Below are 12,508 nucleotides of genomic sequence, written 5' to 3'. Positions count from 1 at the left end.
AACAATGTCTGCAAAGTTTGAATAAATAATTTATTAATTATGATTAAGTTTATAGATGTGAAATAACACGATATCAATAGTAACGTCGAATTCAATAATTCATTCATCATGAAACTTTTATTTTTATCAATTAAATTATAAAATTTTGCTTGTTTAAGGCTCAACACGCATAAATTTTGTGCATGTAGATGAAACTATATTCCGGATTGATTTTGAAATTTTCATTTAAAATTTGTCACTTTTCAATTTTCAAAAAGTGACAGTTTTATTTATGACGGAAGAAAATTCTCTAAAAGTATTAACATATGAACAGTCTGTGCAAGCTATCAATGATGCTTTTGCTGGTAAGCAAGCATTTTTGAAGGCTGTTATCAAGCAAATTGATGCTTTCCTCGATTCAAACAAAAGTTTTCTTGAAAAATTGTCGAAAATCGATCGTACTATCCCAACAAAGCGCAATTCTGGACTTAAAGCTGCTGCCTCAAGCTTCCTGTCAGCGAATTTAAACTTTGTACCCATTCCAGGTCCTACCGATGATTTTGCATCATTTGAAGAGCATTTTAACGAAATTCTTAGTAAGGTAATGCTCTCTGTATTCAGTATTCCTCCTGGTTTGGACATCGAACTCGAACTATTCGAATCTGACTTCCGACGCCCACTTTTTAATATTTTCGACAAATATTCTGCTGATTCTAAAGCTTTAATGCAAGAAGTTGAAAAGGAGATAAAAGCTCTTAAAGCATCTGATGATGAATTCAAGAAATCTCATGACAAATATTTAAAGCAAATAAAAAACATCGAAAATATTTATCAGAAGATCCAACAAGCCCCGGAAGACGAGAAACTTAAGGACCAAAAGGTAAAGGCTGTTGACGATTTAAATGTTTTCCTTCGCGATCATAAAGAATTACATTTCAAGAATCAAAAAGCACATACGGACTTTAATGCATATATCGAGGGATTTCTTACCAAGTTCGAAATGGTTGACGAAAAGCTTCATAACGACATTACAATCTGTTATACCGAGTTTGCCAACCACATTGAGAACATCAGGACGAAAAAGGAGTGCACGCAAGAGTTCTTGAAACTATTTGTCCAACCGAATGTACTGGACAATGAGCTTGAAACTGCCCTTTCTCCGTCAAAAGGAATGCCATTAACACAAGTTACGTGCTCTTGCAACATTCCAAGCCTTACATTCGATATATCTATGATACTCGATAAGGATACTTTCGCTACAGATTCCGGAAAATACGTCGGAAAAATCAATGATGATTATTTACCGAGACAATATGACGAAATCCGTGTTTTGAAAAATAATATCGTTACTATAATATCCGAAGATGATAAAGGAAGATATTTGGTTCAGCCAAACCCTTCATTTGTCGGATACGTTCCAAAGCAGTTCGTTGATATCGCGCCTGATTATATTTGCCATACTTGCCTTATTACAGAGAATATTCAATGCGGAAAAGTGAATTTAATGCAAGGATCTAAAGTATATGTCAAAAATAAAATTGACGATATCGCTGTTGTATCTACAGTCGATTTCCAAGAATTACAAATTGCAGGAAACTTAGTTAACTGAAAATCTGAATTTATATATTTTTATATTTGATAATTTTATTTAATAAACATCGTGCCTATAACTGTTTTAACTCACAATATTATGTTTTTCATTCTCATTCTTTAAAATAATATGAAAAACACTTACCATTTTCTGACACGCTCAGATAATATCAACATATCTTTATTTTAATGGCAAAAGAGTATAATAACCATGTTAGGAACTAAGCAATGTTTTATAATAACTTTTTCTCGATCAAAAATATTAGCTTTTTATCATAGAAATTTGCGTGTTCCTGACTGCAAAGTGCTTTCTGTACTTTCAACACACTTGGCATCATCTCTCGCTGAGTTTTATTTGAGAGAACTCGCAAGGCCTGGTTGTGCGGCGGTTGTGAGCGGTTTGCCGTTCTCAAATATATCAGAAATGTTGCAACAGCACTTTACACGATATTTGACATGAAAAATGGCCAATTTGGAGCTGTGGGAGGAATTGCGATGAGAGTTTTGCTCATGAACCATTGAATTCTGGTGTTGCAGCTGCAAACTTGGCTCAGGTAGGGTTACAAGCATCTCTTGATGTTGTTGATGGAAATGAAATCGTAAAGGAAACAACACAGAATGGAATTACTTCGCTTTTTGTGGAATGGAAAGGTATCAAAAATTTACCAACATTTTTATTAGCTTCAGGAGTATTGACAATGCAGAACCTTTCTGAGATTTTGAAACAGTTGAGAGACAAAGTTTCAAATTTCAACTCAAGAAATGATTTTTACAAGAGAAAGAAATGAAATATTTTTTTACAAGAGAAAGAAATGAAATGTTTATGAATGATATTTGTTTGAGATATTTTTGAAATTTTTCCTATTAGATATAATAGGAAAAATGAAGTAAATTGCACTTGTATTTGGGAGTCTGTAGCTGAAATTACCCTTGATTCATTATAACAATTTAAATATACAATCTGTGTCACAAATTAGAATATGCATACATTATACAATTAAATGTCACTGATGGAATGTATTTAAATTGTATGTACATTCTATCCAATCCAAAAAAATACCCTTTCCTCTCAAAATGATTTGGATTTTTAATATTTTTGACATTCAGTGTTAATTCACAAAATCATGGCAATCAACTTAATTTTTAATCTATTTATCTTGAGCCAAGCAGGGTCTCATTATGATACACTTATGAATGAGTACAAAGGATACATTGATACATGGGATGCAATATATAAATTGGACACAAATGAAATAGACTCAACAGCCGGATTATACGAAGAAATCAAAAATAACTTGATTGATACTGGATATTATACAGCAATAGAGATGATTTATATGTTAACAGTAATTGGTCAAACAAGTTTTCATTATCCTCATGCGTACCTTGAGTTAATTAATAGAATATATGAAGAATATCATATTGTTGAAGATTATTTAATCCCAGTGATGACAAAAAAACTTGAGATTAAAATAAATACACCCGAATATGCAATATTATATGATAATGCAGATAAACTATTGTATCACTTGAAAAGTGGAAAACTTGATCTCAGTGAGCTACTTGAAAAATGTTGTTTGAGAGGAGCTATTAACTGTTTCAAGTTATTAAGAAAAGAATTTGATGTGGAAATTAGCAAAGGCTGTCTTGATTATTCTTTTAAGGGAAGCAATCAATATATCATACAAGAGTGTTTGAAGGTGCAAAAACCTGATGAAACTACAATGATTGCTGCTATTTCATCTCATAATATTAACAATTTTTTACACTTGTTTAATGAATATGAATTTTATGATTGGATTTATAGGGCTGCTGATTTTGAAAACCTTCACGCATTTATTATATATTTAAATGCAACTAATAATGTGAATGAATGCTTTGTACTATCTCCAAAATTCCATATTCCAGCTCTTTGTGAATATTTGATTGCAAATGGTGCAGATATTAATTATTGGGGTCCAAATGGTATTACAGCTTTAGATAATGCAATAATTGCAAATCAAACAAAAATTGCATCGGTTTTGATTTTAAATAAAATTAGTATTGTTGAAACTTATCTTAAAAAAGCCATTAAAAAATAATGCCGCTATAGTAGAGTTACTTGTTTCACATGGAGCCAACGTCAACAGTAAAGATAAGAATGATTTTTCAGTACTTATTACTGCATGCGAAAAAGGTTATACTAATATTGCTGATATTCTAATTTCAAAAGGTGCAAATGTAAATTATAATAAGAACAAATTTCTTCAAACTCCTCTTATATCGGCAATAATTAATGACCATAAAGAAATTGCTGAACTTCTGATTTTACATGGCGCAAAAGTCAACATGCAAGATTTTGCCGGAATGGCAGCACTTCATTATGCCATATTATATATTAATCCTGAATCGAAAAATGATAATAAAGATTTAATTGAACTTCTACTTTCAAATGGGGCAGATGTAAATGCAAAAAGTCATACTGGGATGACGCCTCTTCATATTGCTGCACAAGGAGGTAAGAACGAACTCTTTGAAATATTAGTTTCTAATGGTGCTGATATACATGCTTTAAATAAAGATAAGAAAACCCCTATTGATCTAGCAGATGAGAGTGAAAAAAACCAAAAATGAATTCAAGCGCACACAAGGAATGAATTATGATGAAGAAAGATACAATTTAGAAAGCCATTTGACGGATTTCTTTAGAGCAATGAATGAGCTTAAAAACGAACTCTAGTGATAAAATAGAGAACCTTAAATATGAAAAATTGAAAGAATGTCAAAAAGTGGTTACTTAAAAAATTTTTTTAGTTTAATTTTTTAGTTTCGATTTTCACAGGCATTTTTTGATTGCCCCTTAAGGCAATCAAAAGTTAGTATTGCCAAAAATAATGTTCAGAAGATAATAGGGATCATACATAAAGATAATGCTCCAAAAGATGTCTGGAATTTATACTATTCTGGGGAATGCAATAATTTTATTAAAAATGAGAATAATCCGGTTTTTTCACTTTCTAGTTATGATGTATTCCTATACAACTGCATGTTCCGTGAATGCACTGAATCCATTATTAATGTTACACTAAACAATGCAAAAATAATTCATTCAGAATGCTTCTTTGAAAGTTGTAGTTCGAAAATATTTTTCCATTATTGATCAAGTAAATATTGAAAATTGCATGAATGGATCTTTTTATAACACACTCAATCATTATGATTCGTATCACTGCGACGCATTGTATCCTTTAAATTTCAATAATAGAAACAAAAAGATCAAATGTTCAATAAGAGAATATACCTACAGATTTGACTTTATTCGTAAGTCATTAATTTTGTTTATATCCTCATATTAAATATTACCTAATAGAGCATATCATGTTTTTTGTTTTCTTCATGAATCTTGTGTCGGTTTCATAGTAGATGAAAATCATTGCTACAAGTGAAAACGATTAATTTTATGTATTCTTTGTGTTTGTTCTGGAATAAATCAAAATAGAAGGATAGATCTCATTGAAATGATTTATGTATCCTTCTGATATATAAATTCAAAGAAGATACATTTATCTATCTAATGTGAGAAAGGGGAAAAATAGTTAGACTCCCATTTACTTAAAATTTTGTCTTTGTATAAGTTAATAAAAAAAAAGAATGAAAAGAAAGGACACCACAATATTATGCATCATGAAGTAGTCATCTTGAAGTTGTAAAATAGCTATTTCTGATGAAGCTAATAAAGAAGCAAAGAATGAGTAAGGGTGAATGCACAAATTAATCTCGAAGTTGTTATATATCAAAGTTTTAGATAAAAATAGAGGAAAATACAATTAAATAATAAATTAAATGAGAAATCTTATCAAGAGTATCTATTGGTACTGAATATATCTATAAAAGAATAATTAATTTTATAAAATTTTTATTTTAGAAGGGGAAGGGGAAAAAAATTGGATTATACCGGGTCTTTAATTACTCAAATGTTTAAATTCAAAAAAAAAGAAAGAAAAAAAGGATTATTGGCAATCAGCGAGTAATGCGCTAGCCTGATCCTTAATTGTAACAGGTGAATTATCAACAAGGCTCTCAAGTATTGGCTTGAGTTCGTATTGTCTTCTAAATGGATGAATAGAGTCCTTATGTTTGGATAACAACTCGATTGCAAGAAGTACAACGTTATAGACGCTATCCTTCAGCATTCTAATCATTGGCTGGAAGACGTAGTTACTCTGATACTGAACTGGGAAGAAGGAAACTAAAGCTGAGATAGTAAGTAAATATGTTTCGCGATGGAGGTAGTTCTGTGATTCTGCGAGGTCCTTGAGTGCGACAACTAATTTCTTCTTGAGCCATTCTTCGCCAAACTTCGCTGCAAGTGTTGGTAATGAACTTAAAGCGAATTGGCGAACTTTATTGCATGGATCTTGGAGGAACTGAATAAGAAACTGGAATAAGTTAGCGTCGAAGAAGTCCTGTGAGCAAACTAAAGCAAGACCAAATAATAATTCAACAGCGTTATTTCGAACACGCCATTGAGTATCGGTGAGCATGTGATGGAGGGAGTTGTAGAGCTGCTCGAAAACAAAATCGAAACCGAAAATGATTGTTATTTCTTTGATATTAAGAGATGCGGCAATGCGAACGTCGTCGTGTCTATCGTTAAGGAGGTTATCAAGTATTGGGACTATATTTGCAAGAACAAAGGCGCGGCTTTCGTCTGTTGCTTCTGTTCCGCAATGTTTGTATAAAACGCGAGCCAAAGCACTACGAACCTCGGAAACTGAATCACTTTGGAGAGTCTTAATTTGGGCAATAACAGTCTCTGGTTTTTCTAGCTTTCCGGCTTCTGCTAAGGCGTTTCTGATTTCAACGGATTTATTGATGATTGAAATGCGAACTTGTGGATCAGGATCTGCAAGAAACAGTCTGAATGATTCTGGATGAAGAAGAATTTTTTCTACAGCTTCTTCACGAACTTGATGATTGAAATCTTCGGAAACAATCTTAAAAAGCTCGGCAAGCTCACTCTCTGATGCTTCAGAAAAGCGAGTTAATGCTTCAATACGAGTGTTCACGTCTTCGGAGGCGAGCTGCTCTTTGATAGACATCGAAAACAATTTATGGGAACGATAGAGTTTACGAAAATTGACATTTCACAAATCATGATTGACAAAAAAAACAGATTATTTCACATCAAGAATTTCTATTGAACTAGCTTCAATTATGAAAAATTCGTATGATGTTAATAGGAACTCCATATGTTTTGGAAGATTTTTAATTTTATTTCAAGGAAAAACTAAAGTTAGATTGCTCGATGGTAATCAAATCACTGAAATTCCAATTACTTTGGCATCTTATTGCTTCGTTATCTCATTTCTTTTGAAAATTCCCATAAAATATTTTAAAAATAACAAAAACATTGATAAATAAATAGTAATATATATTTAATAAACAAAATTCTAATATAAATCAGTTATTTTCTGGATCTAAAATGGAAACTCCGATGTTTGCATAATTTGTGTTCATTGACTTGAGTTTTCGGACGATTTCGAACTTACGTTTAATGTAATCGACTGAATCCTCCGAAAAGATCATGATTACTTCGCAAGCTTTCTTCATTAAGATTTGTGGGTGACGGAAAACGCATTGTTCGGCTAATTCGTACATTGGTGGTCCTACAGCTAATATTGTCTCTTTAGGGATACTTAAAAGTTCGTAATTTGTTCTCCAAATGAGCAGATCAGTTTTTTCCTTTGATTTAGTTATATCTATCAATTTAATGATATAGCTTGCATATTCAGGATGCTTTCCAAGCCATTTCGTAGTTTCATTTATGACTTCATTTGACTCAGATAAGATATATTCGTCAATTAATTCTTTCTTCTTGAATCCGAGGTATCTAACGATGAAGACACGAACCGTTGTATCCACACATTCGTAAATAGGTCTTAATTGTTCATATGTAAAATTATATTGTTCAATATGTGGTAAAAACGCAACAATAACACGAGGTTCAGTTGATATTAGTAATCTTAATGCAGATACAGAAGAAAGTTCATAAACAGCCTTGAAATTAAGGGCCATCGAAATTCTAACTTCAACAGCTTCACTTGGATCGGTCATTCTCTTAATAAAACCCTTAATATGAGGATTGTCTTTAAGAAAATACAAAGCTGGCTTCACCCAAGCAGCTCTGACGTAAGGACTTTGATCATTACTTAGCGATTCTAAAACTCCACAAAATAATCTAGTATAATCGGGTGGTATTTGTGTATCAATGCATCTTTCGATATATTTAAGAAATGCAATTCTGTTGATAACAAACTGAGAAGTGGCTGCTTGAAAAACAAATCTGATGTATTGTGGATCAACAGGAATGGGAATAATCCCAATTATGAGGCCTCGTGTCACTTGATCTTCATTCGGGAATTTTTCGACGATTTGCTCGATATCTAATTGAGGTGCAAGTTCTTGAAAAATTGTAGCGCATTTTTTGTATAAAACGAGGTCAGGTGAAACTGTTTTAACTACTTCCATTAAAATTCTGAGTACTTCATCAGGTGGAAACGTAATTTTAGTCAGAGTCAATAAGAAAGAAAGGTGAGTTGCCTTTAATTTGCGAGCTTCTTCAATGATCAGGTTTTCTTTGTCTTGGAGTAGTTGTTTCTGGTATCCATTTTGATATATTTGATGAATTGCGTCAGGAGAACTCATTTAGAAATCAGCAAATATGAATATTTTTTGTTGTTGTATTAAAACAGAATAGTTAAGATTTTAAGATATTTAATTGGATTAAAGTTTGAACCAACTTTAAAAATTCATTCAAAATATCTACTTTTTTCAATGGTTTTTGGATATATTTCAAAATGATAAGAGAAGTAAAATACTATTTATAAATAAAAATATCAGCAACTTGCATCTAATCAGAATAATTCGAATCATCAGCAAGCTCCATCCCGGTATTTTAGTCTTTTCAACCAGGAGTGGCCACCATAAAAATGATTAAATAAAGAAAACATTTTAATTCCAAAAAAATAATAATAAAATTAATCTCAAACTCTGAAAGTCGAGATTGCATCTCAAAAACTTATAAAATCCAAAAGACGTTTATTGACAAGAAAGGATTTTTTTTCGGCCGGTCCTCCAAGCCAATACCAGAAAGAAGACTTCTACTGGAGAGTCCATAGCCCATTGAACCAGCAAGAGTATCTTGTTAACGAAATAAAACAACAGAATTGCATGGATTATGTATTTGCAATATAAATCGAAAAAAAAATATGAATTCAAAGATACTATCATTTCAATAGGTTCTGTTTATTTTTTAGCTCATTCATTAGCAGATAATAGCTTTATCTACTACTTTTCTACCATATTGTCTGCCAAAGTATTGAAAAATAGAAAGTCTTTGTCCCTGTAGGATGCCATAAAGTTGACATGGATTGAGAACTTTTATATTGTCGATTGGAACCCTTAATAAAATATCACTCCCCCTAATTAATTAAAATCTCATGATGAATGTTAATCGGCAGAAGACTCAGATGGAGAGACTATATCTTGCTATGAACTCAACTCGTCCAGGAGAAGCCGGAAAATATGTTTTAAATTCTATTAACTATATGAAAGATAAACAATTTTCTTCTTTTCAATCTACAAGATTTATTGAGCTATTTTACATAGCCAAAATAAGACCAGACGCTTTTGATTTACCAGAAATTCATGCCAGGATCCTAGAAAATTCGAATTTCCCAGAAGGTCTTGCAACAACTTTATTTGCTGCTATGGGCTATGCATATCAAATCAGATCCATCAGATTCCCTGCCTGTATGCTTCATTTACTCTATAGGGATATTACAGGTCCCAAAGAATTTTGTAATTTCGAACCTTGCAAACCATATATCGATATTCTCATTATATTTTTCTTATTCCCACAAGATCGGCTTAAACTCGAAATCAAGAATGAAATTCAGCGTATAAATTCACCACAAATTCCTTCAGAACAAGGAGTAGTTCATAAAATTACTTCAGAGATCATAACAAGGATCAATTTACTTCAAGATAAGCCTTCCGACAAAGACTCAACAAATCTCGATATTCTTTTAACATTTCTTCCATTACCAAATTGCACAGAAGCGATTTTAAATTTCTTCCCAAATTTATTGAAGTTTCATCCCATGCGAGTACCAGTATTCATCAAAGCACTTGTAGATTACTTCTCAAAATGCTCCGAAAACAATCAAGAAGTCAATAAATTACTTTTGAAATTTTCCAACCTGAAAGTTGACGGCTTCGAAGCAGAACATCAGCGAGCCCTTGCAGATATCGAGAGGAACAATCCCAGCCTCGGAATTTACACAGTGAATATTGATGGAATAACAGGGTCAGATATCGTTAGAATTACACTTACAAACGATCCTGCGTTTGATGACATGTGTAAGAGAATCGCTCGTAGCATGGAAAACAAGAAAATAAGGTTTTCAAGATTGAGAATTGTTTTAGAAGCCATTTATCAAAAAGTAGAACCTCTTTTAAGCAATTCCAACAACGAGTCCATATTTAGTCGCGTTATCTTCATCTTCCTTCTGTTTTTCAAGAAATTAATAATCGAAATCACAGATGGACCTGATTACGCGAAGTATTTATGTTTAATTACAAAGATCTTCACCAAGATAGACAATGAAGCCAAGAAAGACATCTTGCCGAACTTAGAACCATGGTATGTCCCTACAGTTTTCGAAAATTCTGGACTTCCAGTTTACGATGAAACGGTTTTGACACTTTTACAAATAGGAGCCGATGGAAGTATTGAACTTTTCGCAATCTTGTATAAAGTACTCTATTACGCGTCACTTTTTCAAAAAGTGAAGTCAGTTCAATTCAACGAGATGGTTGAAGGCGTATTAAGTATTGGTAGGAGCGACATTGCTAAGGATATAAAAGGAATGATTGATGACTTCTTGAACACGAACTACAAACAGTTAGAAGGATATGCACGATTAATTTCCCTTGAATTAGTTATTTGTTCACCTAAATACATCGGACCAATTGTATGGGACAAAGAACTGTTACCTTATCTTATGGAAGCTCTCGATCAGAAGAAGAATGTTAAGTTTATTCCTATTAACATTATAAGTTGGAAAGAATCAGGAAAAATGGAACAGGCATTTGACAATTTTGTTCATTCTGAAGCTGTTTCCGCTCGTGCTGCTTTACACACTGAACCATACGTTGAGTTTATTATTGGATCTGCAGAACCACATCCTCCTCAACCATGGTTTCTGATATTATCTTATTTTTTGGTACAAAATTTCGAGATGTCCATGAAAATGATGTTTCTTCTTTTTTCGGCTGTTGCTTATGACAATTTACAAAATAACCAACAAAAGATGAGACATGGATATACCGTTATTCCTCTTCCTGTCATGGAAATGGCCTTGGGATATATAATAAACTCAAGGAAATCTGATCAACAGAAAGAAGCAATTTCTCTTTCAATTGCTAAATATTTAATTCATGAAGAAAGACATGTAAGAGTTGCTGCTTACGCTGCAATTTGTGCTTTGAATGTTGATAACCTCAACAGACCTGTTTTCCATTTACCTGAAGATAAAGAGTCATTTAACATTGTCGGACAAGCAATAATTGTTGAAAACGATCCCACAATTATAAATGACTATAAATACTTCCTGTTGTCAAATGATTTAGGTGCTGTTCCTTTACAAAAATTCCAAAGACAATGTCCGATTAAATACAGTTCAATTTGTGTAGAAAGTGTCGGTTTTGACATTGACCCTTTAACAATTCCGGATATGGCACCACCGAGATTTCCCCTGAAGCCAGTTATTTCTCCTGTTCCGGAGTTTAATGAACTCATTTTGCCTGTCGAAGAGAATAAAGAAATTCACGAACTTCAACAATTTCTCAAATTACCCGAATTTTCAGAAAAAAGTGACAATGAAAAAGAAAATGAGAATGAAGTGACTGATTTCATTTATTCAGCGCCGTGCGAAGTGAACAAACGTGATGATGAGATGTATACACTTATATACAACTCAATAGCTGCTTTAGAACCAGTAAGAATTTTAGATCAAACTTGTATTTTCGCATGTACAGTTTTGAAGCGAATTTTGATCGAAAAAGAAGACTCTTTTGAACCGATTGTGATGCCAATGATTCCTCTTCTTAGAATGCATTACAGTGGTAATAAAGATGTCCCTCAAAGTCACTGGATTTTCCTCATTGCGTTTTTGTCAATTGTTACTTTGAGAAAACGAATTCCAAGAAGTTTTTCTGAAAAAGAAAAACAAATTTTGGATGAACAAATAATACCTGCTTTGAGCGAAATTGCTCCTCCAGCAGCTTCTTGTATCAGTGAGATGATGAATTACATAATGAACAAGAGGTTTGACATTGGAAAATTCCTTCTTCCAAATGATATTTCAATGTTCGCAATTTCTCAAAAACCTGACAATTCAAAGGACTCGGAAAATTTGGAATTCACCCTTATTTTTGAACGTCCTGAAGAGAGTGACGAAAGACTCATGAACATTGCATTCGAGAATGAGATACACAACATGCCTGAAGACTTCGTTCTCCAGAACATTTCGATGTGTTTAATGGCAAGTTCTGCTGATTATGTTTCAAGATTTTTCGATATCTTGGAAAATAGTTCGAATAAGACTAAGCTAAGAACTAAGATATCAGAACAACTTGTCAATATGAAAGCTCAAGTTGAATGGGCATTTTAATTCTGTAGATTTTTTTTTAATAATAATAAAGTGTTTGATTTTATATATTTTGTAATAACTGTTTTTATTTTATTTGATTGTATTATGTCTGATATATTAAGTAATGTTTCTGAAGTGGTGGATTGTTCCACGGAAGCAAAGAACATGTTGTCATTTTTCTCATCATATTCTTATATCTTGTTATGTGATGAGAATCATAAGGAATAAAATATATAGTGATA

General features: G+C 32.5%; 7 protein-coding genes across 7 annotated transcripts; 4 read left to right on the top strand and 3 right to left on the bottom strand.

Annotated features, from left to right (window-relative positions):
* Positions 1 to 263: 263 nt before the first annotated feature.
* TVAGG3_0028600 (SH3-domain family) lies at positions 264 to 1,665 on the top strand (the record flags this gene model as incomplete). Its single annotated transcript, XM_001582035.2, has 1 exon — positions 272 to 1,588. The coding sequence occupies one exon, from the start codon at positions 272 to 274 to the stop codon at positions 1,586 to 1,588; it is 1,317 nt and encodes a 438-aa protein (XP_001582085.1).
* Positions 1,666 to 1,920: 255 nt separating this feature from the next.
* TVAGG3_0028590 (uncharacterized protein) lies at positions 1,921 to 2,139 on the bottom strand (the record flags this gene model as incomplete). The annotated part of the gene is made up of 1 exon (XM_051220359.1): positions 1,921 to 2,139. The coding sequence occupies one exon, from the start codon at positions 2,137 to 2,139 to the stop codon at positions 1,921 to 1,923; it is 219 nt and encodes a 72-aa protein (XP_051105345.1).
* Positions 2,140 to 2,732: 593 nt separating this feature from the next.
* On the top strand, positions 2,733 to 3,650 carry TVAGG3_0028580 (spectrin binding; the record flags this gene model as incomplete). The annotated part of the gene is made up of 1 exon (XM_001582036.2): positions 2,760 to 3,650. One exon carries the CDS (start codon positions 2,760 to 2,762, stop codon positions 3,648 to 3,650), a length of 891 nt encoding a protein of 296 aa, XP_001582086.1.
* Positions 3,651 to 3,897: 247 nt separating this feature from the next.
* TVAGG3_0028570 (positive regulation of myosin-light-chain-phosphatase protein) lies at positions 3,898 to 4,182 on the top strand (the record flags this gene model as incomplete). The annotated part of the gene is made up of 1 exon (XM_001582037.1): positions 3,898 to 4,182. One exon carries the CDS (start codon positions 3,898 to 3,900, stop codon positions 4,180 to 4,182), a length of 285 nt encoding a protein of 94 aa, XP_001582087.1.
* A 1,302-nt stretch (positions 4,183 to 5,484) lies between these two features.
* TVAGG3_0028560 (meiotic spindle elongation) lies at positions 5,485 to 6,657 on the bottom strand (the record flags this gene model as incomplete). The annotated part of the gene is made up of 1 exon (XM_001582038.2): positions 5,559 to 6,650. The coding sequence occupies one exon, from the start codon at positions 6,648 to 6,650 to the stop codon at positions 5,559 to 5,561; it is 1,092 nt and encodes a 363-aa protein (XP_001582088.1).
* A 311-nt stretch (positions 6,658 to 6,968) lies between these two features.
* TVAGG3_0028550 (armadillo (ARM) repeat-containing protein family) lies at positions 6,969 to 8,256 on the bottom strand (the record flags this gene model as incomplete). Its single annotated transcript, XM_001582039.1, has 1 exon — positions 7,012 to 8,256. The coding sequence occupies one exon, from the start codon at positions 8,254 to 8,256 to the stop codon at positions 7,012 to 7,014; it is 1,245 nt and encodes a 414-aa protein (XP_001582089.1).
* Positions 8,257 to 8,623: 367 nt separating this feature from the next.
* On the top strand, positions 8,624 to 12,497 carry TVAGG3_0028540 (uncharacterized protein; the record flags this gene model as incomplete). The annotated part of the gene is made up of 1 exon (XM_001582040.1): positions 9,054 to 12,287. One exon carries the CDS (start codon positions 9,054 to 9,056, stop codon positions 12,285 to 12,287), a length of 3,234 nt encoding a protein of 1,077 aa, XP_001582090.1.
* Between the last annotated feature and the right edge of the window lie 11 nt (positions 12,498 to 12,508).

The sequence above is a fragment of the Trichomonas vaginalis genome, chromosome IV (genome assembly GCF_026262505.1).
Source record: "Trichomonas vaginalis G3 chromosome IV, whole genome shotgun sequence".
Taxonomy (NCBI): domain Eukaryota; phylum Parabasalia; order Trichomonadida; family Trichomonadidae; genus Trichomonas; species Trichomonas vaginalis.
This window is presented reverse-complemented; position numbering and strand designations above follow the sequence as displayed.